The sequence below is a fragment of the Arvicola amphibius genome, chromosome 10 (assembly GCF_903992535.2).
Source record: "Arvicola amphibius chromosome 10, mArvAmp1.2, whole genome shotgun sequence".
In the NCBI taxonomy this organism is placed as follows: domain Eukaryota; kingdom Metazoa; phylum Chordata; class Mammalia; order Rodentia; family Cricetidae; genus Arvicola; species Arvicola amphibius.
In genome coordinates this window covers 73084330-73112270 of record NC_052056.1, presented here as the reverse complement: position 1 = coordinate 73112270, position 27941 = coordinate 73084330, and the positions used below count along the sequence as shown (strand labels likewise).

General features: G+C 45.8%; 1 protein-coding gene across 1 annotated transcript; it reads right to left on the bottom strand.

The window, feature by feature from the left end:
• Positions 1-251: 251 nt before the first annotated feature.
• Positions 252-4792, bottom strand: LOC119824286 (cytochrome P450 2J5-like). The gene is made up of 5 exons (XM_038344426.1): positions 4628-4792; positions 3948-4089; positions 3142-3329; positions 559-700; positions 252-460 (listed from the first exon to the last, which is right to left on the bottom strand). Exons 1-5 carry the CDS (start codon positions 4790-4792, stop codon positions 252-254), a joined length of 846 nt encoding a protein of 281 aa, XP_038200354.1.
• Positions 4793-27941: the final 23149 nt, after the last annotated feature.

Below are 27941 nucleotides of genomic sequence, written 5' to 3'. Positions count from 1 at the left end.
GCCTTACCAAATGCTACAAAATCCTCCTCTGCCAAAACATAATTATCTTACTCTAAGAAGTGAACCCCCCACGCCCAGTTAGTTACTGGTGCTGGATCCCTGCCAAGTCCATTTTCTGGGATTACCATCAGATCAGTGTGAGACTGTGGGCAGCTGAGCTAGCTGAAAACCCACTTCCTCCTGTTGTCTGATTTGGCAGGGCTGTGAGCGTTGTTGGGGGCTGGAGTGGCAGATCTGCTTACTCCTAGTGACTACAGGCCCTCCTCCCTAGGGAGGCTGCTCAGGCGAAGCACTGCACAAATCTTCTGGGGTTGAGGCTGCAGTGTCCCCCCAAAGACATATTCCAGTCTGAGGCCCTGGCTCCCCTCTGGTAGCTGAAACTGGAAGGTCCTGAGGAGGGTGGCAAACATCAGGAAGAGCTCCATTCGAGCAAGCTGCTCTCCAGGACACACCCGATGCCCTGGAAGCAGAGGGAAAGGTCAGAGGGCAGCAGGGGACTGTTTCTTATCCAATTATGTTCCTACCTACCACTCCAAGCCCCAGCTCTGTGCTTAATACCTGCAGAGAAGGGCAGGAAGGCCTCATTGGTCACAAAGTTTCCATCCTTGTCAAGGAAGTGGCCAGGGTTGAACTGCTGAGGGGTCTCCCAGCACTCGGGGTCATACAGCACAGAGGCCAAATTAGGCAAGATGATGGTACCCTGCAGAGACGAACTGGTGTAGCTCATGGAGGCTCAGATTGACCACTTCTCAGCTTTGGCCTGGGGCTAAAGTAACTCCAGTGTATGGGTAGGGGTGGCCAGTGTGCCAAGGACCCAGGGAGATCTAGCAGGCAGACCCTCAGTGGCCCTCCCTCCAGGCACACAGCCAATACAGAGCTGAGTCTCATTCCTCTGGATTCATGGCAGCCCACAATGGGGGAAGGGAAGAATGGAGAGAATGAAAAGGTAGGGGGAGATGGGGAGAAAGATCAAGTGTTAGAAAGAGAAAATGTCCAGCCGGAGATGGAAACGTGACTGGGGCGATCATGAATATGTCCTCACCTTGACACTCGCCATAGCCCTACTTCTAAGCCTTACCTACTCTGCAACCCTAACCCCAGTGCCCACTCTGTCTCATGAGTAAAATGAATGTGTGACTGAAAAGAGAATCACACTGAGCCAGTGGGAGCAGAAAGGACCAAAGGCCTCAGCCCCAGGAACCTCCAGTTCTTCCCAGGCCAGCCCTGGGCTAAGGAGAAACACCACTAGCAGCTAGGGACATAGCTCAGTGGTCGCACGCTTGCCTAGCACAAGGGCCTGAGTTTAACCCTGGAGTCCTGGCACAGCAAGGAAGGAGGATGGGAGGAGCGAGAAGGGAGACATTGAAAAGGTCCAAGCAAAGAAGAATGGGGATTAGTTATGGCCCTAAGTCTTCGGATACTCAGCTTCAGGATTTGGGTGAAGGCTTCCTACCCTGTGAGTTCTTTATCAATTCCATAGAACTAGGCCACTAAGAAACTGACATCAGGATTCTTGGTTTTGACAAAGGGAGCTTTAAGTTTAAAGCCAAAGCAAAACAAACACTTCTGAAGAATTTGAATTCTGCATCCCAAGCAAAAACTGACACAGAACACAGAAGGGGAGCCATGCAAAGACTTCCAGTAGATGTGTGCTATTGCTAAGATTGCTGCACTACCTGGGCTGAGGGCACAGGCCAGGATCTAGCCATCTGAACCAATAGGACACCCAGATCTGGTCACCCTGTGGCTTTACATAGCGGTGATGGGGAGGCACGTGCTTCCACCAGTACCTGGGTGAGATACTGGTGAGCTGCACATTCCCCCATTACAGTGCTGGGAATGTCCCCAGGTCTCTGCCTGAAATTAAATAGCCAGATGCATTATGACCCCTGCTCTCTCCCCTGTGGTGCTGGGAAATACACCTAAGGTTTCATTCACATGTACTCTACCTCCAAGCCACACTTCAGCCAAGCCATCAGTCCCTGTCCTTTTGATTGTGAGCCTAATCCTTTAACGGTTGAGTCATCTCTCTAGCCCAGCTCAACGGTTCCTAAAAACCACCTTCGGGTGAAGGAGACATTTGCAAAGAGGCTATGGTCTCTCATAGATCCATCCCAAATTGCATGTGGTGCCATGCAAAGCACAGACTGATCTTGGTTGGTGGAGCTGGGTCAGAACACCCCATATCCACACATAAAAGACCAGCATGCCTTTCCCCCAGGTTACAGACCCATCTGCCTCCTGAGAACTGTTCTAGCCTATCCTGGGTAAATAGCAGTTTGAAGTTTACTATCACGCAGGCTGTCTGAGCAGAGACACCTCGAAGGTCCACTGTGGTGGACCCGTTGATGTTACTGCCCCTCAGTTCTTGAATCAGCGTGTTGATAGTGGTAACTGTCAACTCACCAAAATCTAGAATCGCCTGGTAGCTGGGCCTCAAGCTTGGCTGTGGGGGATTATTCTGGCTATGCTAACAGAGGTGGCTAGACCGACTCACAGTGGGTAAGGTAGCACCATTTCCTTGGCAAAGGACCCAGGCCTGTGTAAGGGTAGAAAAAGCAACCTGGGCACTAACTTGCATTGGTTCATTACTCTCTGCTCCTGACTGGGTAAAATGTACTAGTTCTCTCAGGTTCCTGATGCCTTGACTTTCCCTCACTGATGACCAGGGTCCTCTGCAAGATCAAGATGCACAGAACCATCACTCCAGTCCCTAGTTGTGGTTTTCGAGACAGGATCTCATGTAGCCTAGCCTGGCCTTGACTATGTAGCTGAAAATGATCTTGAACTCCTGATGTTCCTGCCTCTGTTTCTTGAATTCTGGATTAAAGGTATGTCCTACTAACTTTTATCGGTTGGTTTATTTGACATGGTTGGTTATTAAACCTAGGGCCCTGCACAGGGTAGAACTACATAAAATATGTGTGGACCACAGCACTGGAAAGAAAAATTACCCCTGAACCACAGGGAACTTCAAGATTATTGATGACGGCATCCTATCGTAGTTATATCCCAAATGCCACCGGTGACCGAGTGACAGCCAGTTGTCAGGTTGACAGAAGCTGTAGCAAGTGGCTGTGCTGGGCAGGCGTGCTTTCTGCAGGTGCTGGGTCTAGCATGGGCCCATTGCAGACTACTTACCTTGGGCACATAGTAGCCATGTATCCAGGTGGAAGTCACACACTGGCGCACGGCGCCCACAGCCACAACGCTGCTAAGCCGCTGCACCTCATGGAGGACAGCGCGGGTGTAGGGCAGTCGCTCTCGGTCCTCATAGCAGATGGCCCGCGAAGCGCCCAGCACCTCGTCCAGCTCCTGCTGCACTCTCTCTGTGGATGGCTCAGTGAGGGTCTTGGGAAGGCGCCTGAGACCCAGCCTCCCTCCCCATCCCACTGCACACCTCGATCCGGTTTTCCACCCAGAGAGAGCTGCTCAAGTCCACAGCCCTAGGTCATACCCCCACCCCATCACCAGCTGTTCCATGGGAGAGGCCCCGGATGTAAGTTCCACAGCCTAGGAACCGTAGCCTTCATTTGACATGTGACGAAACCAAGGCTCCACAGGGCAGGCACTTTTGCCCTCATAGCTGATTATAGCTTGGTTCGTTCCTCACAGCTGTAATCTCAACGCTAGCCCAGAGCCTGGAACTTAGTGGGCGCTGAATCATTACTGAGTGAGTGGAGCAGCGCTTCCCCAGTTACAACAGTTCTGAGAGGTAGAATGGGCTCCCACGGTCATGCAGCAAGTCACAGGCTGGCGACTTAAATCCCTCACTTCTGACTCTGTGTCAGATCTGTCAGTGATCTCTGTGCGACAAGGGATGAGAATAGGACCCTCCCCCATGACCACAGAACAGAGTGATGGGGGCATGGTGCCTGAAGCCAAAAGCCCCCATTGGGACTAACAGACTAGGGAAGTTAGGCGGAACATAACTGAGGGGACCCTACCCTGGATGGCTCTGTGATGGACCAGGTATATGAGTGCCCAGTGCAGTGTGGTGGCCGTGGTGTCGGTGCCTCCCAGAAACAGGTCAATCACCACTTGGATCATGTTCTCCTCGTTGAACGTGGAGACGGGGTCGTCCATGGCCTGGTGGGGTTGGAGAAGGAGCAGTCCTGGCATCTTTCTAAGGTCTGACCTGTCCCAATACTTATAGGACCAGAGCTTCTTGAGGGTGGGACCCCTTGGACGGCCTGAGTCCTGGGACTAGATTGGCTTCAGTAGAGGACTGCGGTGGAGTTCTGCCCCCTCCAGCCACACCCTCTGCTTCACAGCGTCTCATCTGCAGAGAAGCCAGCTCTGGTCTAGAAAGACCCTTTCTTTTTTTGTTTTGTTTTGTTTTTGTTTTTCGAGACAGGGTTTCTCTGTAGCTTTGGAGCCTGTCCTGGAACTAGCTCTTGTAGACCAGGCTGGCCTCGAACTCACAGAGATCCGCCTGCCTCTGCCTCCCGAGTGCTGGGATTAAAGGCGTGCGCCACCACCGCCCGGCTAGAAAGACCCTTTCTTAACCCAAGTTTCAAGGTCCCCAAAAGTCTGCACGAGTCAAACATGAGAAACAGAGCACATGGCTGAGAAAGGAGGGACAAACCAGGAGCCCAGCCCCTCAGTCCCTGTGCTCCAGGCTAACCTTGGTGATCTGTGACAGGTAGCAGCTGAGGAAGTCCTTGGGGGCCTCTGGGGCCCTGAGCTTGTGCCTGATGATTTCATGGTGGATGAAGCCCCTCACAGCCTCACGGTACTGAAATATCTTCTGGTGGGGCCCCGAGAGGTAGCAGAGGGCCCAGGGAAACATGTCGTATAGCTACAGAGAGAACGGTACACTCAGGGCCTACTCAGGCACCAGTCTCGTGTCAGGACAGCTGAGCACTGTACTGGTACCTCCAAAATGGGCTAGGCTTCTGACTTAAAAGCTCAGGGCTGCATTTTATATGGAGAGCCCCAAGTTGTCTAGACAGAAACAAGAGCCCGAGAAACCCAGTCAGACCCTGCCACGCCTCCTGCTTATGTTTACCCTCCCAGCCAGACCCTGGCTGAGGCTCCTGCCAGACTTGGATCCAGACATTCCCATGGCCTGCATACCAGCCTCCCCCAAAGACAATTACCCGGCGCCAAATAGTGCTGGCAAAGGCTAGGCCAAGGTTGATGGCTTGAATTAGTTCCAGGAAGATGGGCTCCTCCGAGAGGAAGTGATGACCAAACACCAGGGCCCCAATGACTCTCGTTGTAGATCGGACAATAGGGACCTGAGGATCAAAGGGTCTACCTGTAAGGAGAGGGACAGGGCTCAGTGTGAAGAGGCACAGAGAGTATTGTACATGCTCCACCTCGGCATTCATCCAGCCTCAGACACTTCCGTTTCTTTACTTAATTCATTCTCATTCCTCCTTCAAGCGCCTGTCAGGTGCTCCCCAATACCTTCTGTAGGCCATACTCTATGAAAGACACTGTGAGAGGCTGATTAGACACGTAATAAGGGACAGGCCTGTCACTGCTGGGAAGAAGGTGGGATGTGAACTAGCTGTGCCTAGGACTCAAGGACAATTTTCTCCCCACAAGACAGGGTTTCTCTGTGCAGCCCTGGCTGTCCTGGAACTCTCTCTGTAGACCAGGCTGGCCTCAAACTCAAGAGGTCCGCCTGCCTCTGCCTCCCAGGTGCTGGGATTAAAGGAGCACACCACCACCCAGATTTCAGGGAGAAGTCTTTTGAGGCCTGGCAGGGTGAGTATTGGTTCTGCACAGGGAAAGAAGGGTTGTGGCTTATGAAAGTCCGGAAGGCAAATCAACATGTGCACAAGGCTGCCAGGATGAATGGCCCTAGTGTTGACGGAGAACACACCTGCCTTTCCACTTACTTAGGCATTCTTCGAGACAGGGTTTCTCTGTAACAGCCCTTGCTGTCCTAAAACTTTGTAGACCAGGCTGACCTTGAATTCATAGAGATCCACCTGACTCCACCTCCTGAGTGCTGGGGTTAAAGGCAAGAGCCACCACTGTTAGGCTTAAAGTATTCTTAGGTCTGTGTCCACTCACCTTGGGGGAACTTACAGTCCACTAGTAATCCACTAGTAATGGTCTTAGGCTTCAGGGATACAACATACACACACACATACACACACACACACCACATGTATGCACACACACACACACACTGCACACACACCATGCACACACACAAGCCCCTGCAATGGTGTGCATGAGTGTGGGGGCGCACAGGGATAGGCCCACTTCCTCATACCCTGCTCCTGATTGAACACCTTAGCCAGTTCTGCTGCCTCACGCTGCAGCTGCAACTCTAGCACCTGCTTGCCAAGGCCCAGCTCTCGAAGAGTCTTCAGACAAAAGCGCCTCTGTTGCCGCCACATATGGCCATTGCTGCAGATAACTCCTGGGCACAAGGAGGGAGAGAGAACAGTCACCAGCCCCACTCCTGACCCTCAGGCAACTTCACCAGGCCTTGAGAGCAGACCCTCAAATAACCTTCTCAAGCTTCATTTGGCTGCTGCTCTGACCAAGAGAAGAGGGGGATTGTGGAATGGTAGCCAGGGAGTCTAGGGCTCTGAGGGTGGGCTCCGATATGCCTGTCCCCAGCTCTCCAGTCTGTTCTGCCCAAGTCCCCACAGAAGAGAAGGAGGAAAGAGACAAAGAGGCATAAGGGGAGGACAGGAGGGACAAGGCCCTTTCTGAGATGGCACAGTCATGGCCTCTCTTGCGTATTCTGGATGGCATATTCTCCAACACCCAGGGAAGGGAGAACAGTTTCCTAACTATGATGAGCAAGCACACAGAGGGTCTGAGCAGGAAGCAGTACGCTCAAGACCATGAAGCTGGGGAGGGGCTAAGCTGGGCTTGGATGCAGGCCTTTTTTAACATCGCCCCTCACAAGGAGGGTTTGAGTACGTCTCCCTGGTAACAGCCCTCTTGAATGCAGTGATGTACACCTTCAGTCATGCGCCCTTCCATACAGCCTGCCTCTCTCTCCCTCCCCGGAAGGGCAAACTCACCTTTTTCTCCAAACAGGTCTCGGAAGAATGGGGTGAGAGGCCTCCCCGAGAACTGTTCTGAGTTGGAGACCAGTGCTTCCTTCACTGCCTGGAAGCCGCTCAGCACCACAATGGGTGTGGAGCCCAACCACACAGTGAACACACTGCCATGAGTCTGAGCCAGCTGTGAAGAGAACAGGCAGCACAGGCCTCACTTGCTGGGATCGCCCTCCTGGTGGGAATCCCTGCCTTCCTGCACCCAACGCTCAACTTCCAGGATACCTCCTCAGAGCACTTACTGGCTCCTTAGGAACCAGCCCAGGGTGACAGACTCCCTGGAGTCGGGGGTCAGCACTCACACCCCATCAGTCCTGGGAACGGGTGTGCTCTAGTATTGTACATGCTGTAAACAGTCAGAGTTTCTTGGGTGGGCTTCTTCTGTGCCTGAGCTCCCCATTCTCCCAGCCCACTTCCTGCACAGTGTTTATTTTTACGAGCTTGGTGTGCCCCTGCATCTGGCAGGTGAGGACACAGAGGCTCAAGGCTTCAGCACTGATGGTGACAAGACCAGGATCTCTTCCTTCTCACATTTGGCCCTAATTCTTGCTTCTACCTCCAGTGTCCCTAGGCTGAGAAGACATCCCTTTAGGGCCTCACGCTTGAGGTCCTGCTCCATACCTGGAAGAGCGTCTCTGGATGCAACTGAAAGTTTAGCTGCCATAAATTCCCCAGGAGGGGGAGAGGGAAGGGGCCAGGAGGAAGGTGGCTCCTTTTCCAGCAGAAGGTGGCAAGCTTCAGGACCAGGAAGGAACCAGCCAGGAAAGCTAAGCCACTGAACAGGGAGAACATGTCTGCGGTCCTACGCCTCCTCCTCTTCCCTTTGCCCCCCAGTCACGAATCAGGCCACCTTACTGCCGTTTTCTCTGGCTTTTATGCTCTCAGGCCGCTTGGTAATGGGAGGCAAACCAGCAGAGTCAATCCACTCAGTCACACTACCCACACAGGAGCCACGTCGCTTGGCAGGGCCGCAGGGCTCCAGTGGGGGACAAGTTGCAACCAGCCCTGCTGCTGTCCCATATAGCTCCATCTTGGGGAGGCTCCACTCAGCCTCTGGCCAAACCGTCTGTTAACAGACTATGTTAGCCGGAAGGACGGAAGCAGTAACTATGAATGGCAGCATCTCCTCTGGGGACAAACTGTTCCATCAGGATGTAATTAAAGCTGGGCGTTTGGGCCTGCTATTCACCCAGGTGCACAGAAGTTCTGACTCTCTCCCCTGACTGTCTCCACCTGCTCTGCCCTCTGCTCAGCACGGGTCCTTCGCTGTCCAGGATCTCATATGTCAGAAGTTCCAGAGCCTTTGTTTATTTGTTGGCTGTGCTGGGAGTAGACTTCTGGGGTCCCCTTGCCTCAGTTTTTCATGTGGGGTGGAGATGTCCACTCGCGTTAGCTAACTCCCTCTCAGAGCTGTCACACCAAAGCTCAGCAACAGAACAGTGCCACCTTCCAATTGGGAAAACAGAGGCTCTGTTAGTCCAGAGACTATTGGCAGTGGCGCATGGACAGGGCAGGGCATCCACAGATAAAAAGTTAGCACTGCGGGAGTTCCTCTCACTCCAGGCTTTGATCCGAGAAGATGGAAGAGTTTTGGGGATGAACCGTGGTGGTGGCCGCACAATGATACGAATGCACTCACTGCCACTGAATCACACATTTAAGCATGCTAAATGTTAGGGTAAGCCTAGTGTTTTGCTATATTTCTATTGTTACTGTTACGTTTTTCTTGAGAATGTCATACATGCATACTTTAAAAAAAAAAAAAGTCATACCTACCCCTATCCTCACCTTCCAACTGGTATCCCCAAACACATCCCCCAAACAACATCATGTCCTTTTAAAGACGATGTTTTGATTGACCTACTAGGCCCACCTAGTGATGCTCATATGTGTGGGTGTGGGGCAGACTCTGGAGCACAGGCAACCTGTCGGTGATCACACCCCCCACAATATGATTCTCCTTCCCAGCAGCCAGCAGCTGACACTTGGAACAGCTGGATTGTGCCCAGGAAACCACAGCAGCGGTGAGTTCATGATTGCAACAGCCTTGCATGTCTAGAAGACAGCGGTTCACAGCTCTCTGGCTCCTGAAACCTTTCCACCCTCTCTTCTACGATGTTCTATGATGTTCCCTGGGCCTTTCTGGGTAAGGGCCTGGTACAGATGTCACATCAGGGCTGGGCACTCACCAGTCACATATTCTTAGCACATTGCCAGTCAGGAGCCTTTTCACCAGCTGCTGCCCATGGCAGGGGGGACTGGGAGGAGGAGCTTCTCTGATTAATGTGTTTTGTTTTGTTTGAGAAGGAATTGTCAGAAGTTGCTGGGTTTTAAATCAATGAGTGATACACTTACTGTGGAAGGACTTGGTAGTCCATGAGTCCCTGTCCCTCGCTGTACTGTTCTACATGAGTACGCGACAATCCTTTCATGTGACAGCCTCCTCCTCTCCCTACTGCAATAAGAACTCCTTGAGCCAAGACCTGTTCTCAATCTTGTCATGGCCCAGTACAAAGTGCCAGCATTCAACTGAACCTTTTGCTGGCAGTCTGGGGTGTCACGGGGGGAGTTTCGTCAGAAGCTTTGGTATAATGAAGATATTCATGCAGCAGCTCAGGCGATGACTGGGCTCCAAGGACAGAAGTGACATATGAAGACGGCTGTCATATGCCTGCATATTCTACCTGGCATCCTCTATCCAGTTGTATGGAACATGCATGTTCCTCAGCGCCTTCTCAGATCAGACACAACATTTAAAGGCTTCTCTTTAAGGTAGTAAACCTATCACCCTAATGCGAAACATGTCTGCCTAACCCTCCCTAGTGTGTTGACCTATGGCAGGCTTCCTCCCTCCCTTGCCCAAGGGTTGCGGTGTTCCAGCTGATGGGAAACATGTCTGCCCAACGCTCCCTACTGTGTTGACCTGTGGCAGGCTTCCTCCCTCCCTTGCCCAAGGGTTGCGGTGTTCCAGCTGATGGGAAACATGTCTGCCCAACCCTCCCTACTGTGTTGACCTGTGGCAGGCTTCCTCCCTCCCTTTCCCAAGGGTTGCGGTATTCCGGCTGATGGCAGGCTTTCTCCCTCCTTTGCCCTAGGGTTGCAGTGTTCCGGCTGCTGAGCGTAGTACTCAGTCTCTGAGACACACCCAGTATACTGGGCCACCACATTTCAGAGATGGCAGGCAATGGACACGTGGAGGCCCCAGGAACAAAAGTCTTTATTACTCATCTTCAGTGACTGAGCGGTGGCCACAAGGTTCTCTTTTAAAGGGCTCTCCATGTAGCATGTGGCTCACATAGGTATAGCTGCCAGCAAGTTGTACTAGGCCCTTGGTGGACTCTTAGCTTTGGTGGACTCTTAGCTATCATTGCTACCCAGGTCATGGGACTATTTTCTTTTTAGAATTCTACAACAAAAATGCACAAAACTCAGATTGCCTCTCGTGTCGTTCCTCTAAAAACTTGTAATAAACCAAGAAGCTCTCTCTGAGGCATCCACACGTACTTCTAAGCTACTTCTAACTGGAGGACGGGGAAGGATGTTGCACTTCTATTTAAACTCTGTGAGGTGAAGTCACTTGTACAAAGTAGGAATTTTGTAATTCAAACCCAGGTCTTCTGTCTCCAATTCAGTGTTCTTTCTTCATGGCTGCCTCCAGCTGGGGCAGAGAGGGCCCTAAACCAGCACTAGTAAATAGAACTCCTAACGGTAAAGAGGAGACGTAGGGGAGCCCAGAGCCTGCCATGCTTGTGGGATTCTAATTCAGCCACAGAAGATCAGACTCTCCCAGGCTGCCACCATTAGACAATCCCTCCTGTGAGTAGTTGCATCCGGAATCTCTCTCCCAGTGCCGGAAGATACAGGGTCCTGGGGATGACCACTCCTTCCTCTCTGCCTACAGAATTGGTCAACCAAGACCCATTTCCATGACATAAGATAAGAGTGAATATGGAAGATTACAGCCTCAACCACTGATGACAGCGGAGTCTGTCTCTCACTGTAGAGGCCCCCAATCCATGTCCCCCACCAAGCAGGAAAAGGATCAACAGAGGTGCCACAAGGCAGAGAGGTAGACAGAGATCCCTAAACTGATCCTCACCCACGCAAAGAGGCGCTATTTCCTGTTTGAGTTTCATTTGTATAAAATGCCCCAGTGCTTCTTATGAGTTCCAAGAACAAATACAAGGGGACTGACCCCTCTGATTGTAAAGTCTCCTGAGGAGAGAAGCCATTTCTGGAGAAGGATTGGAGACCTGAGGAGTCCTAACTGAAGAAAGGACAAACTCAGACCGTATTTGGTTTGTGAACTTTATTGACAGTGCTCTCTTTCCCTCTCACACACACTCATCGGCATGACAACACCGACACCAAGTGTCCAGGTGTGTAGTTTGGGGACATGCCGTGAAGCCAGCCAGCCCGCCTTGACTCAGTGGTGAGAATCTTCAGGGTGTCTCACTGGAATGCCAAACTCACTCTGGAGAAAAGGAGCCAGAACCACAAAAGACTTTTCCATCATGCTATGCACCAAGGTGTATGAGCTCAGGGCTCAAAATAAAATTTCCTCCCCAACCACAGTCAGTCCTACCCACAGTGCTTCTGTTGTTGGAGAATTTCGGGGCTTGGGGGCCGGAGAGATGGCTCAGCAGTTATGAGTACTTACCCAAAGGATCTGAGTTCAAAACCCAGCACCCATATTAGGCAGCTCACAACTGCCCCTAACTCTGGCTTCAGGATATCTGAAACCCTCCTCTGGTCTAGAATCAGATTCTGAAAATGGACTGAACTACCACGTGCTAGACACAGGATCAACTGAGCCTATGGCAAGTACAGGGGCAAAGCAATGATGACTTCCTGTTTGGACAGCATAGTTCAGGAGTGGTGGTCTCGGGGTAGGATGTGAATGTAGGAATGGGGGATAGTGTATATCTTCCCAAGGTATCGTTGCTTCTCTCTCTCAAGATAGTGTTTTTCTGTATAGCCCTGGTTGTCTTGGAACTCTATAGACTAGCCTGGCCTCAAACTCTGATTCACCTACCTCTGCCTCCCGAGTGCTGTGATTAAAGGAGTGCACCCCACCACCTGTAAAACATTGCTTTGCCTAAATACAAATGCCAATATAAATGCTACATGACTGGCCCAGCCCTGCAGTCTCCACTCATGTGGGGAGGGATGGTCACAGAGGTGTTTTTGTCTCCAGTGTCAAACAGTTGCCTGGCACTTATTAGATGTTCAATAAATTTTTTTCAATGAATATTTTTCGGGGAGGGCATAGTAGGGCGTCCAAGTACTGGGAAACTAAGAGAGAAGAAAGTGGTAGAACGAGAAGTTAGGCAGCTGAGGGTCCTGAGGACTGGAGGGAAGCCCAGTGGGAGGCGGAGAAGGTTCTCAGCAGAGGTCAGAATGGCTCCGGGAGAGTGGCTTGCTAGATTCTGTCAAGGGCATAAAAATGGGCCAGACCCATGTCCCCAAACCTTGACACCAACTATTCTATGCAAAGTCAGTGTATTCACCTGTAGTACTGAGCGGGAGCCCCTTGTTCCATCCTGCCCGGCTAGCTTATACCCCGAAATAACAACACACAAATTGTATTCATTTAAACACTGCCTGACCCATTAGTTCTAGCCTCTCTAACCTCTTATTGGCTAACTCTTACATATTCATTTAACCCATCTCCATTAATGTGTATGGCCACTTGACTGTGGCTTACCCGCATGAGTCTAACCAGCGTCCATCTCGGAGAGGAGAGCCATGGCGTCTGCCACACTGCCTTCTTCCTCCCAGCATCTAGTCCTATCTTCCCTGACTATCTAAGTTCTGCCCTATCAAAAGGCCTAGGCAGTTTCTTTATTTGAAATGAAATAAATTGAATTTCATTGAATTCAATTAAATAAATTCAAATAAATTATTTCATTGAATGAAATAAATTCAATGAAAGCAACACATGGAAAGAAGATCCTTCTACACCATTCACCCCAAGTATTTTGTGTCCACAGGTCTACCTAGATGAAGCTGGGCCTGTCTTAACTGGGTGATGGGGCTCCCCTTCGGGAAGATGCTGTCACAGAGCTGTGGGGACCCTGTTCTCAATCTGGGCAGCAGCTAACTAAGGTGAGTCTGTCAAGGTGAGTCTCCTGAGAGGGTGGAAGGGATAGCACCTGAACCAAGGGTGATGCTGTGCCTAGGCCAGAGAAAGATTCTGGGTACAATCCATGGAAAAAGGGGGCTCCTATTCTCCTTCCTGGGACCTGAGAGTGACTTCAGCACAGATCTGACCTTACACGACCTCAGCAAAATCCAGGTTTTGCAAGTTATATATGCTAACATCAGTCATATGTAGAAGCAGATGAAACTGTAGATAACACCTAGTCAAGCCCTGGCTGACACAACAAGATAAAGAGTAGGCTGGACTTCAGAGTCAGGCTGTTCAGGCATGACTCCCATGGGCTTCACCATTTGCTGGAAGGACCGCCTGACACGGCGTCTTCATCAAGTTTTATGCCACTTAAGTCACCCTTGTGAAATAGTTGAGAAACTTCAATTGGTCAGCCCCAAAATGCTCAGGACAGGGTTTACCACACAGGGTTTACACAGATTTGCCAGTAGAACCCCCACAGGTTGCTGCGTATAATCTCGGACTGGCCCAGACATATTCTGCTCAACATTTCACTCTCTTCCCAGATCTACAAACCCAGCACAGAGGATCCACTGGGAACTTCGAGTTTAGAGGTTGAGAAAGCGACCTCGGTTTACCTACACCTACAGGAGCAGAGATCACAGATCATGGGTGACTGCGAGAGCCTGGGTCTACCGTTACACTGACAGCCTACTGTACTTAGAAACAGGGTAGGAGCTGCCTTGAAATATATCAAATTCAGCCAGGAATGGAGCTGTATGCCTTTAATCTCAGTACTCAGGGGTTGAGACAGGCAGATCTCTATGAGTTCAAGGCCAGCCTGGTCTCATGTAGCAGGCTCTGAGCCAGCCAAGGCTACATAGTGGACACTGTATCAAACATGCAAACAAAACAAACAACTCAAATGTAAAGGGGAACCCTGTGAGTTCGAGGACAGCCTGGTCTAGAGTGAGTTCCAGGACAGTCAAAGCTGTGACACAGAGAAACTCTGCCTCAAAAAATGAAAATAAATAACACATTTTGTGAGGGTGAAATCCCTGACCGACCAGCATTTTTCCCCCTTACAGTTTATCTGATGGGTGAGGACTCTGAGACAGTTCAGAGGCTGTAACTGTAATGAGATAAAGGAAGAGGGGGACCTTAGTCAGGGAGGAGAGAGTGAAAGGGTGGTAGTGATAATAGTTGGCTCAGGACAATTGTCTGTATTCTGTCAATCATGTGGCTGACATAGATAAGAAAAATGAGTTAATATAAGCTACGAGAGTTAATAAGAAGCCTGAGCTAATGGGACAATCAGTTTATAATTAATGCAGACTCTCTGTGTGATTTTCTTTGGGGCTTACTGGCTGTGGGAATTGGGCAGGGCATAAACCCCAACAAGCAAGCTCCTCATGCTACAAATAGTGATGACTACAGTGCCTCGGAATGGCTGCGTATGGAGCAGAGTAAGACGGATTAGCTCTGGTACGTGTTCCTGGCGTGTGTGATACCTAGTGATGTGCCCTTCTGAAAGGGTCCAGGGAGTCGGAGGTGAGCTGAGGGCTGCCAGTCAGGAAGACTAGGTCAGTGGCAGCACTAAAGCAAAGAGTACTGTTGAGGTGCCTGGTACGTGGGACATGCTCAGTGGGTCCCTCGGCAGCTAGTGAGGGCAGTACTATGAGAAGCCATACTCACATCTAAAGGTTTGCCCCTGTACTGGAAAAGGAAGGATACAGATATAGAAGCCAGGAAAGTACTTTCTTCCGTAGAATGTAGCAGGAGAGAGGTAGGAGGGGAACCAAGAGAGGAGAGAACGAATCAGAAGAAAGAGGGTGTAAACTGTAGCAACAAGTGGCATTTGAAGAGGCACCCTCCGATGCTGGAGGATGAACACAGTGCCTAGCAACAGTGGTTTTGGTCTAGACCAGTGCTGTGACCAGCGCTTTTGTAGTGACAGAGAGGGTTCCACATCTGCGCCATGTGACGCGGGAGTCACAAGCCATCTGTAAAGTGAGCGCTTGAAATGTGACAATTAGCCCAGCCGTGGTGACACTCAGGAGGCAAAGGCAGAGACAGCCATATTTCTGTGAGTTCAAGGTCAGCCTGATCTGCAAATGAGTTCCAGGACAGCGAGGGTTACACAGAGAAACCCTGCTTGAAAAACCAAACCCAACCCAAACAAACGAACAAAACTCCCACTCCCCCCCAAAAAAACTGTTGGAGAATATTATTTTAAGGTGTGATTTTTGTTTATGCTGCATTTGCTTAACTCTGTGAAGCTGTGTTACTGTGCCTGTCTAAAACACCTGATGGTCCTATTGACCTGGCTGGTCAATAGCAAGGCAGGAGCAAGGTCAGGCAGGGCTGGTAGGCACAGAGGATAAATAGAAGGAGAAAGGAGGAAGAGAAAGAGCTACAGGAGAACAAAAGGAGGAGGACTGGGGGGAGAGAAGGAAAGAAAAGGTATACAGGAACAGAAAGATAAAAGCCCCAAGGCCAAAGATGGAATAATTTAATTAAAAAAAAACTGGCAAGAAACAAGCCAAACTAAGGCTGGGCATTCATAACTAAGAATAAGCCTTCATGATTTGTTTGAGAGCCAGGTGGCCCCCAAAGCCAGAATAGTAAAAGGCCCAAAGAGTAAAAAACAACACACAACAAAAACAAATGTTACAATTTTGATTTTCGTCCCTTGAAATGGGGTCTTCTAAGTAGCCAAGCTGGCCTGTAACTTGAGATGCCCTTGCCTCAGACTCCAAAGAGCTGGGACTGGAGAGGGGAACTGCCACATCTACCCAAGCACTGAATTATTTATTTATTTATTTATTTATTTATTTATTTATTTATTTTGGTTTTTTGAGACAGGGTTTCTCTGTGGCTTTGGAGCCTGTCCTGGAACTAGCTCTTGTAGACCAGGCTGGCCTCGAACTCACAGAGATCCACCTGCCTCTGCCTCCCAAGTGCTGGGATTAAAGGCGTGTGCCACCACAACCCGGCTTTTTTTTAAAGATTTTATTTATTTATTTATTTGTTTATTATATATACAGTGTTCTGTCTGCATATATGCCTGCATGCCAGAAGAGGGCAGCAGATCTCATTATAGATCAAGCACTGAATTTTTAACTTGAGCCATAGCAGCAAGTTCTCAAAGTTTCAAGACAGTGATTATTTATTTATTTTTATATATTTATTTTTTATACTTTTAATTTTTATTAAAAATAATTTTTATACAATGTATTCTGCTCATAGAGTCCCCTCCACCAACCCCTCCCAGTTCCTCCCCACTTCCCTACCCACCAACTCCACACTCTTTCTTTTTCTCATTTGAAAACAAACAGGAAACAACAGATAACAACAAACCCAGAATAGGACAAAATAAACAGAAAAAAAAGCCAAAGGAAAAAAAATCACAAGAAACATAGAGACACACTCTCACACACAGAAATCCCATAATAACACAAAATCAGAAATCATAATATATATGCAAAATAATATTAAAAAGGAAAGTCCAGACAAAGCACTATGTTCACCTTTGTCCTGTAGTACTTTACAGATAAACACCCTCCAAAAACACCAGACTTCATTTTGTGTTGGCCACCTACTGCTGAGCATGGGGCCTGCCTTTAAGTGTGGTTTGTGTACCCAGCGGTATCCTGTTGGAGAAAACTAATTATTGCTTTGTGAGCAGAGGTCAGCTGGAGATAGCCTCTAGGTTAGTGATGGGGGTTTGTGCCTAATTCCTCTCTCTACCCTGGGACCCCATCTGGGTTACACCTGTACAGGCCCTGTGCACCATGCCAAAGTCTCTGCGAGTTTATATGTGCATCTAGCCTGTTTCCTTGGTTTCTTTCATCCCCACTGGCTCTTACAATCTTTCTGCTTCCTCTTCCATAGAATTCCCTGGGACTGCAGGAGAGAGATTTGATGGAGACATCCCAGTTAGGATAGAGTGTTCCAAGGTCTCTTACTCTGTGCACTATCCAGTTGTTGGTCTCTGTATTTCATCCCTCCTACTGCAGAAGCTTCTCTGATGATGGCTGAGTAAGACGCAGATTTTTAAGTATAATAGAATGTCATTAGAAGTTATTTTATGCTGTGTTCCTTTTGCAAAGCAGTAATATTTGGCTTTCCCCTGGGTCTCTAGGCTATCTAGTCTCAGACTCTTGGTCAGCTAAAAAGTGCCAGGCAGAGGTTCCATCTCATGGAGTGGGCCTCAAATCCAATCAGACAGTGGATAGTTAATTACACAATGTTTGTGCCAATATTTCACCAGTTATCATTCAAGCAGGTCACCATCGTAGGTTAAAGAGTTTGTAGCTGGGTTGGTATTTACTTTTGTTCTCTGATAACATACCAAGTGTTTTCCAGTACCATGAACACTAGTCAGCAAGAGTGAAGAATCTAGGTAGGCATCAATTCGACTTCTCTTCTATCGGATCTGAGTATCTAGCCTTATGTTGAAGTCCCTTGTCCATCTAAAGTTGAGTTTTGTGCAGGGTGATAAATATGGATCTATTCATCTTCTACATGTAGCCATCAAGTTTGACCAGCACAATTTGTTGAAGATGCTGTCTTTTTCATAGTGTGTATTTCTGGCTTCTTTGTCAAAACTTAAGTATCTGTACGTGTGTGGATTTATATTTGGGGCTTTGATTAGATATCAATGATCAATGTGTATGTTTTTATATCAATACTATGCTGTTTTTATTACTACAGAACCTTAGTAGAACTTGATATTGAGAATGGTAATGCCTCCAGCAGTAATTTTATTATTGAAGATAGTTTAGCTATCCACTATGCGTGTGTGTGTGTGTGTGTTTCCATATGAAGGTGAAAACTGCCCTTTGAGTTTTGTGAATCATGTTGGAATTTTGATGGGAATTTCACTGAATCTATAGATTGCTTTGGAAGGATGGTCATTTTTATAATCCATGAACATGGTAGATCTTTCTATCTTCTGGTATCTTCTTCAATTTCTTTCTTCAGTGTCTTAAAGATTTGATTATACAAGTCTTTCACTTGCTTGGTTAGATTGTGTGTGTATGTATGTATGTGCATGCACACATATTGAGGCTATTGTAAAGGGTACTATTTCTCTGATTTCTCAGTCTGTCATTTGTATATAGGAAGACTACTGATTTTCTATGTTAATTTTGTATCCTTGCTGAAAGTGTTTATCTGCTGTAGAAGTTTACTGGTGGAGTTTTTAGGGTCATTTATGTATAAAATTGTGTTATCCACAAATAAGGATACTTTGACTTCTTCCTTTCTAATTTCTTATCCCTTTGATTTCCAGCAGTTGTCTTATTGCTCTAGCTAAAACTTCAAGTATTATATTGAATAGGCATTGAGAGAGAAAACATTCCTTAGTGGATATATTTTTAAGTTTCTCTTCATTTAGATTGATGTTACCTGTGAGCTTGCTGTAAATTGCTTTTTTTTTAATGTTGCAATATGTCCCTTGTATCCCCAGACTCTCTAGAACTTTTATCATGAAGTGGTGTTGGATTTTTTTTGAAAGTCTTTTCTGTATCTAATAAGATGATCATGTAGATTTTGTCATTCAATCTATTTACATGGATTACCATTTAATGTATTCTGAACCAACCCTGCATCTCTGGAATGAAGCCTATTTGATCACGGTGGATAATTTTTTTCCAACTATGACAGGGTTTCTTTGTGTAGACCTGCCTGTCCTGAAACTAGCTCTGTAGACCAGGCCAGCCTCGAACTCACAGAGATGTGTTTGTCTCTGCCTCCCAAGTGCTGAGATTAAAGGTGTGTGTGCCACCACCATCCAGCTTTCGATGTGTTCTTGTATTCAATTTGGAAGTATTTTATTGACAAATTTTGCATCTATGTTTACAAAGAAAACTGGTGTAGAAGGGTCTTCTTTCTATGTGTTGCTTTCATTGGTTAAATAAAGAGACTGCCTTGGCCTTTTGATAGGACAACAGCTTAGATAGGCGGAGTAGACAGAATAGAATGCTGGGAGAAAGGAAGCAGAGACAGAGAGCTGCACACCATGAAGCTGCCAGGTCAGACATGCTGAATCTTTCCCAGTAAGCCATGACCTCGTGGTGACATACAGATTATTAGATGGGTTGAATCAAGATGTGAGAGTTAGCCAATAAGAGGCTAGAACTAATGGGCCAGGCAGTGTTTAAATGAATACAATTTGTATGTTGTTATTTCTGGATATAAGCTAGCCAGGTGGCTGGAAGCCAGGCGGTGGGAAGCGGCCCGCCACTCCTTTTACAACAGAAAACCAGTAGGTATTTTGGGGGGTTGGGGTTGGGTCTTTGTATGGTGGGTATCAGGGTAACTGTAGCCTTGTAAAATGAGCTAGCCAACGTTCCTTCTGTTTCTTTTTGTAGTTTTTACTTTTTGAGGCATGGTTTCTCTATGTAGTCCTGGCTGTCCTGGAACTCACTCTGTGGACAAGGCTGTTGTGCAGCAATCTTTCTGTAAACTGTGAAGATGTGTCACTCGGATTAGTTTAATAAAAAGCTGAACTGCTAATAGGTAGGCAGAATTTCCAGGCCTAGAGGATGCTGAAAAGAAGGCGGAGACACCAGGAGATGTGGAAGAAGCAGCATGAGCATTATAGAGTAAAGGTAACCAAGCCACATAAAAGAACACAGATTAAAAGATATGGGTTAATTTAAGTTATAAGAGGTAGTTAGAAACAAGCCTAAGCTATTGGTCAAGTTTTCATAATTATCAAGTCTCCATGTCATTATTGGGGAGCCAATGGTCCTGACAAAAAAGTCCGACTACACCAGGTTGGCCTTGAACTCAGAGGTCCACCTGCTTCTACCTCCCAAGTACTGGAATTAAAGGCTTGAGCCACCAGGCCTGGCTTCTGTTTCTATTTTGCAGAATATTTTGTGTATTGTTGGCATTAATATTTCTTTAAATATCTAGTATAATTCTTTGCTAAATTTATCTGGACCTGGACCTCTTTTGGTTGGGAGACTTAATTACTGCTTCTACTTCTCTAGAGGTTATTGGTCTATTTACTGTTTTTCTGATATTGATTTAACATTGACAGGTGATATATTGTTGTAAGAGGCTGCTTGTTTGTCCCCGGCTGCTCAACCCCAAAATAACCACACAGAAAGTGGATTAATTAAATCACTGCTTGGCCTATTAGCTCTGGCTTCTTATTGGCTAGCTCTTGCATCTAATTTAACCCATTTTTATTAATCTGTGTATTGCCACATGACATCTCTCTGACTCCTTCGTCTTTCTCCCAACATTCAGTTTAGTTTTCCCTGACTATCTTTATTCTGCCATGCAAAGGCCCAAGAGAGCTTCTTTATTCATCAACCAATAAAAGCAACGCATATAGAGGAAGGACCTCCCACACCAGTATATGCCTTAAGAAATTTATCCACTTCTTTCAAGTTTTCCAATTTGGTGGACTGTAGTGATGGGATGCGGGCCACTTCCAGCCACCCTGCTCTCGGCCACTGGCTAGCTTAAAACCCGAAATAACAACACACAAATTGTATTCTTTTAAACACTGCCTGGCCCATTATTTTCAGCCTCTTCCTCACATCTTGACTAACCCATATCTAATAATGTGTGTAACACCACGAATGATGTCTTACCGGAAAAGATTCAGCACATCTGACCTAGTGGCTGGCTTCATCGCATCTGGCTGTAGAGGCAGGGCAATTGTCTGAGCCATCTACCTCACTTCCTTCTTCCTGTTCTGTCTACTCCACCCACCTAAGGGCTGGCCAAGGCAGTTTCTTTATTAAAACAGAAGACTCTCCCACATCATTTCCCCTTTTTCTGTTTAAACAAAAAGAAGGCTTTCACTTTAACATAGTAAAATTACATATAACAAAGCAGTTATCAAGAACTACAGTTACAATATTTATATCCATTTTATCTTTTATCATAACTAAGAAAAAAATATAACTATCTATCTATTCTTCAACTCCATCAAAGACTCCAGAAGGACACCATATTACCTAGGTGAACAAGAAGTAAGCTACTTCCAAAACTCTAGAAATGACAGAGATATCTTGCTGCCTGGACAGTCACCCAAAGTTCCTCTGTACCGTTGTGGCATCCATCTTCAGCCTACAGGCTCATAGTTTCCAGCAGACTTTTCCATGAAGCAGGAAATTTCAAAGACAGTTCAGTCACTATCTGATGTGTCCTGAAGAATGTCTCACAGACTCTTTCATGAATCAGGAACCCCGAAAGATCATCTCACTTTTAGGCAAGTTCAGCAGTCCTCTTTCTGCGGGTTCTTTGTGTCCAGTTTATGCAACAGTCCAGGCAAGAGCAGTTTCTTGCCCAAATGGTTATCAAACTCCATAAGGATCCTCTTCGATGCCCATCTTCCTCTTGAAGTAGATTGGTGCTGCCAGGAGCAGACGTGTCTCATTGTCATGAAAAGCCTTGTTATTAAAACATTTAAGTGGAATATTCTGTAGTCTTTGAAAGATATTAGAAATGCCTATCTAACTGAAATATATCTCTATATATCTAGAAAATCTAACTAACATGACTATAAGCTTGACTATTATCAATGATTATTCATTAACCTATATTTCCTAATTATACATTACATTTTTAAAATTAACTACACAATCACAATACCTTAATCATTATTAGAAATAATATACATATAACAAAATTGACCTTAAAATCCATACCAATGCAAATTATTCATATCTATATCATCTCCCCCTTTAAATGTAAAAGAACATTTATAAACAATATTTGGGAATATGGGCGCAGTTATTTCTCTCCAAACTGCTTCCTGCTGAATGGGGACACTGTTAATCAGATCTTTCATGGTGTAACCTGTGTGCTAGGTACATCTCAGTTGGCAGTTGAGTGAAGTAATTTTTTGAGGGTGTTCACAGCAACCTTTCAGGAGGGCATGGTCTATCATACCATATTGGTATAGAAGCAATCCATAGGGTCTCATTTTCTGTAAAAACAAAAGAAGAATCTCTTTTCCAAAGTATCATATCCTTAGATCCAAATTCTGAAGTCAAGGTATTTTCAAGATATCTTTCTTGGATTAGTTCAGCAGCATTTATAAACAAATATCTTTTAGCAGCTGTTGCTTCTTCCTTAGCATTCAAACAATTCAAAGAGAGCATAATAGTATACAGTATCAAGATTCTCTGTGTATTTTCCAACTTATACGACTTTATTTTAACCTCTATTTCGTTTATTTTTACTTTTATTTTTTGAGACAGGTTCTCTGTATATCTTTGTCCTGGAATAACTCTGTAGACCAGGCTGTCCTTGAACTCAGAGGTCTATTTGCCTCAGCCTCCCCAGTGCAGGGGATTAAAGGTGTGTACTACCACACCTTGAAGTCACAGAGGTCAATCTACCTCTGCCTCCCAAGTGTTGGGATTAAAGGTGTGTACTACCACACCCAACTACTTTCTTTCTTCCTTTTTTACTTTAAGAACTTTAACGTTTAGCCTGCATATATTTTTAACACACTATAAACCATTTAGACATTTTCTTCAACTTTGAATCTTTCTTTTACTGTATATCTCTCTTTTAGTGACCACATGAGTCTTTAATTTACCAAACAATATTGGTAGGACAAAAGCCGTGACTTTGACAGCTAGATACAGGCAATTCCTTAGATTTCTACGATTCAGGCCTTGTGGCTGAGATACCAGCCAGAGCCATGATCTAATGATCTAATGAAACACTCTAAAGTGTTTCAAGGTCCCTGCCAGCGAGCAAGCTGCAATGGTGTTAAACAACAACCAAAAGCTCCATAGTCAGGATCGCCTGCTTGAAAGAGTCAGAGTTTGCCCTGGCAGGACAGACCAAAAAGCTGGCATTTTAAAACAGCACTTGTTTCCTGCTACAGCTGAAAATCGAAAAGCACATGTTCAGACCCGAGAAATTGCTGCTACCAAGAAGCCATGCTTTACTCTATTCTTTCCCAAGTTTTCTCAAGCTTTCTGTGGATTCAGCTATCCACGTGGGCACCATTCTGTAGAAGGAGTGGCGGGGCTGTGTCCCGCCATGTGGCCACCGGCTAGCTTTACACCCGAAATAATTACACGGAAACTGTATTCTTTTAAACACTCCCTGGCCCATTATTTTCAGCCTCTTACTCACATCTTGACTAACCCATATCAAATAATCTGTGTAACACCATGAATGGTGTCTTACCGGAAAAGATTCAGCACATCTGACCTGGTGGCTGGCTTCATCGCATCTGGCTGTAGAGGCAGGGCAATTGTCTGAGCCATCTACCTCACTTCCTTCTTCCTGTTCTGTCTACTCCACCCACCTAAGGGCTGGCCAAGGCAGTTTCTTTATTAAAACAGAAGACTCTCCCACATCAGTGGACTATAGTTTTTTTTTTTTTTAGGTACATCCTTATAAGCTATCCTGGAACTTGCTCTGTAGACCAGGCTGGTTTTGAACTCAGAGATCTGCCTGCCTCTGCCTGGATTAAAGCAATGTGCCACCACCGCCCAGTTCCAGTTTCTTTTATGTAAGAACTTGGTGCTATAGTAACTTGCCTTTTAGAACCAATTTTATTGTGTCCCATAGATTTGGGTATGTTGTTTTCATTTTCTTTCAATTCTAAAAGTTTTTAATTTCTTTATTTCTGTTTAGATTAATTTTTCATTCGGTAGTGGGTTGTTCAGTTTCCATGAGTTTGTAAGCTTCCTGTTGTTGACATCCAGCTTTAATCTGTAATAGTCAGTTAGGATGCATTTGAATTTTTTTCTATATATTGAGACTGTGTCCAAGTATGTTGTCAATTTTGGAAAAAGTTCCATAAACCACTGAGAAGAAGATATGTTCTTTTATGTTTGGGTGAATGTTCTGTAAATATCTGCTAGGTCCACTTGATTTATATCATCTAACTACAGCATTTCTCTGTTTCAATTTTACTGGATGACCTGTCTATTGTAGAGAATGGGGTACTGAAATTTCCCACTATCACTGCATGATAGTCAGTGTGTTTGCTTTATGACTTTGTGTGCCTTTGTGTTTGGTGCATATATGTTTAGAATTACAATGTGGTCAATTTTCCCTTTGATGAGTATGTAGTGTCTTTCCCTATCTTCTTCTGATTAGTTTTGGTTTGAAGCCTATTTTGTCAGATATTAAAGTAGCTACACCTGCTTGTTAGGTCCATTTGCTTGGAATATCTTTTTCCATCCTTCCCCGCCCCCCCCCCCCCGATGTCTCTTTAATGGAAATTAGTGTTTCTTGTATGCAGCAGAAAGATGGATGCTGTTTTTGAATCCAATATGTTAGTCTGTGTCTTTTTATTGAGGAATTGAAACTACTGAAGTTGAGAATTATCACTGGCAGTTTATTAATTCTATTATTTTGTCAAGGCACACAAATGGAATGCCACTCACTACACTTTGTTGTCATGGCCCCCTGCTGGTCTGGGATTCTTTACTGTTGTTTTCTTGGGTGTGGCTAATCTCTTCAGGTTGAATGGTTTCCTTCTAGCATCATATGTAGACCTGGATGGGTACATATGGCTTACATTTTTTCTCATAGTTTTTCTTTACCCGTCTACTGTGATTGAAATTTTTGCTGGATAGAGTAATCTGAGCTGGTGGCACCTATGGTCTCTGTAAAACACCTATCCAAGTCCTTCCAGCTTTACTCTACATTGAGCCAGGTGTTATTCTAATGTGTGTGCTTTTTTAATGCTATTTGTTTCCCTCCTTGCAGGTTTTAATGTTCTTTGTTAGCTCTACATGTTTAGTAATTAATTATTATGTGTCGTGAAGAATTTCTTGTCTGGTTCTATTTAGTGTTTACATGCTTCTTCTACTTTGATAGGCACCTCTCCTTCAGGTTAGGGAAATTTTCTCTATGATTTTGTTGAAAATATTTTCTGTGGGGGCTGGAGAGATGGCTCAGTGGTTAAGAGCATTGCCTGCTCTTCCAAAGGTCCTGAGTTCAATTCCCAGCAACCACATGGTGGCTCACAACCATCTGTAATGAGGTCTGTTGCCTTCTTCTGGCCTGCAGGCATACATGTACACAGGATATTATATACATAATAAATAAATAAATATAAAAAAGGAAAATATTTTCTGTGCCTCTGATTTTTTCTCTTTACTATTATTCATAGATTTGGTCTTTCAGTGTCCCTGATTTCCTGAAATATTTTATGCTCAACATTTTCTTTGACTGCCATATCCATTTCTTCTGCCTTGTCTTCAATCCTGAGATTCTCTCTTCCAAATCTTGGATTCACTTGGTGAGGGTGTCTCTGAGGTTTTTGTTTGACAATCCAAATTTTTGAGTAATAAGTTCATGATAATCTCAACTTAGTGATTCTGTTTTGTCTTTCATGTCTTGAACTCTTCATTTCATTCACAGACTTCATTAAGTCTTTTTAAGGTCTTTGAAGATATTCATAGTAGCTATTTTGAAGTCTTTGTCTTATGCTTCAGTCATATCGCATTTCTCATGGACTGTTTAGTAGGGCTGCTGGGTCTAGTGGAGACATACTGTCTTGGGTGTTAATGACAGTATTTTTCTGCTGGTGTCTCAGCATCTGGGTTTGAGATGATTGTGATTCTAAGTGTTGATATCTGGTCTTGCCTTTGTTGGGTATTACATTCCTTGGTGTCTGCTGCCCTCTCTGGAGCTCAGGAAAGTGTGGTGGTTGTGGGTTGCTTCTGAGTTCCCACCGTGTCTGTCCACGTGGGGTCCTAGGTAGAATGTATTTCTAGGTATTGGGGATTGACACAAAGGAATGGGGATGGGCTAGATGGGGGTTGGTCTCAGAGGGTGCTCAGGAAGGAGGAAAGCTGGGTCCACTGCAAGGTTTGGTGAAGTTTCCAGGGAGTGAAGTCAGAAAGGGAGGACAGAACCAGCCTGTGAGTGGTCTGCTACAAGGCTAGGGATAAGGCTGGGGAATCTGCACTGAATGACAGGAAAGAGTAAAGATCACCTAACTCATGTCTAGCCTGGTGTGGTCATGGGGTTCCTAGGTAGACAGAGTTTCTAGCTTTGGCAGTTGGCTCGAAGGAGCCAGAATGGGTTAGAAGGAGGTGCTGGTAGGGCCCACAGAAAGAAGGAAAGCTGGGTCCACTGAGAGGTGTGGTGGGAGTCCCCAGGAAATAGAGGCAAAGAGGGAGAATAAATTCCAGCCCCTGGTCTGTTACAGGGCTGGAGGTGAAACTGAAGGCAGGAAGAGGAGTGCAGATGGTCTACATGACTCCCAGGCTGGTAGGGAGTGCACTTCGGGGTATTAGCAGCTGACACAAGGGAATGGGGATGTGCTGTACGGGGTAGAGATGGTGAATGAAAGTGTCCATAGGAAGGAGCAGAGATGGGTGGGCTGAGAGGTTCAGCCTCAGAGACCATTCTAGCTAGGACTTGACCATTACCCCCTAATTTTCTTAGGGTCCCCCAAAGATGTCAACACCCCCAGACAACAGGAAGCAGTCTAGAGAACACAACACCACATTCTCAAGAGACAGAGTGGGTGGTTTTTGGCTATTTGATGGATTATGGATGTTTTTCAATATTTAGGGGGGATATAGAAATATAATATAGGATAAAAAGACAACTATTAACCTCAAATATTTTATATTGCTATGAATTTTGGTATTAATACAAATTTATTTTCATTGTAATGAATGTATGTTTCTACTCTTGTTTGGGGTATTGTGCATATGGAGCTCATTTAAAAATGTAATGTGTATGCAGGTTAGAGCGGTGGTGGAGCACGCCTTTAATCCCAGCACTCGGGAGGCAGAGGCAGGCGGATCTCTGAGTTCAAGGCCAGCCTGGTCTACAAGAGCTAGTTCCAGGACAGGCTCTAGAAACTACAGGGAAACCCTGTCTAGAAAAACCAAAAAAAAAAAAGAAAAGAAAAGAAAAAAAAAAAGAAATGCAGGTTAGTAGTTAGTCATTTGTAATAATCAAGCCTGTAGTCATATTAGGTATGTATTCAAGGCCAGATATATTTAGACACAGACAGATAGTCTTCAAAGACCTACAAAATATGGCATTTAAGATATTTAATAACCTGAGGCTTTTCGTGACAGTTAGACACATCTGCTCCTGGCAGCACCAATTTAGAGAGGATGATGGGCAGCAAAGAAACTCCATATGGAGTTTGCATTTACTATGGCAAGGTTAGTCACTGGGCAAATTGTTCCTGCCTTGACTGCTGACAAATATGCTGTACAGACTGGACAAACAGGACAAAGGAAAAAGACTGTCGAACTTTGCCAAGATAGGGCAGGACAGTCCTTCAAAATTCCTGCTTCAAGAAAAGTCTGCTAGATATTCTAGGCCTATTGTAAAAGAATCACCAGTAACTGTCAAGGCAGCCAAGATGCCGGTTGTTTCTATAGGTGTGGAAGTGGCTTGCACTGTTCTTCCTGTTTACTCTGGGGTCTTTGATGAAATTGAAGACTAGTTATAGTTATACTTTTCCTTAGTTATGATAGAAAGTAAATTAGGTACAAAATTAGGATTCACCAAGATAGAATAAATAATGGAGTATTTCCTTTGAGGCTGCCAAATACAAATGGACTGGATATTGTAAATGTAATCCTTACTTGTTAATTGTTCTTAACTGTATATAGCTTTACTATATTAGAGTTAAAACCCTTTCCTTTTAATTTAGACAAAAAGGAGGAATATTCCAAGATATTTGATTACACTGTGTAAAGGTATGTCACTCTGCCTGGTTTAAATAAAAACTAAATGGGCTGGGCAGTGGTGGTGCACACCTTTAATCCTAGCACTCATGAGACAGAGGCAGGTGGATCTCTAGATCT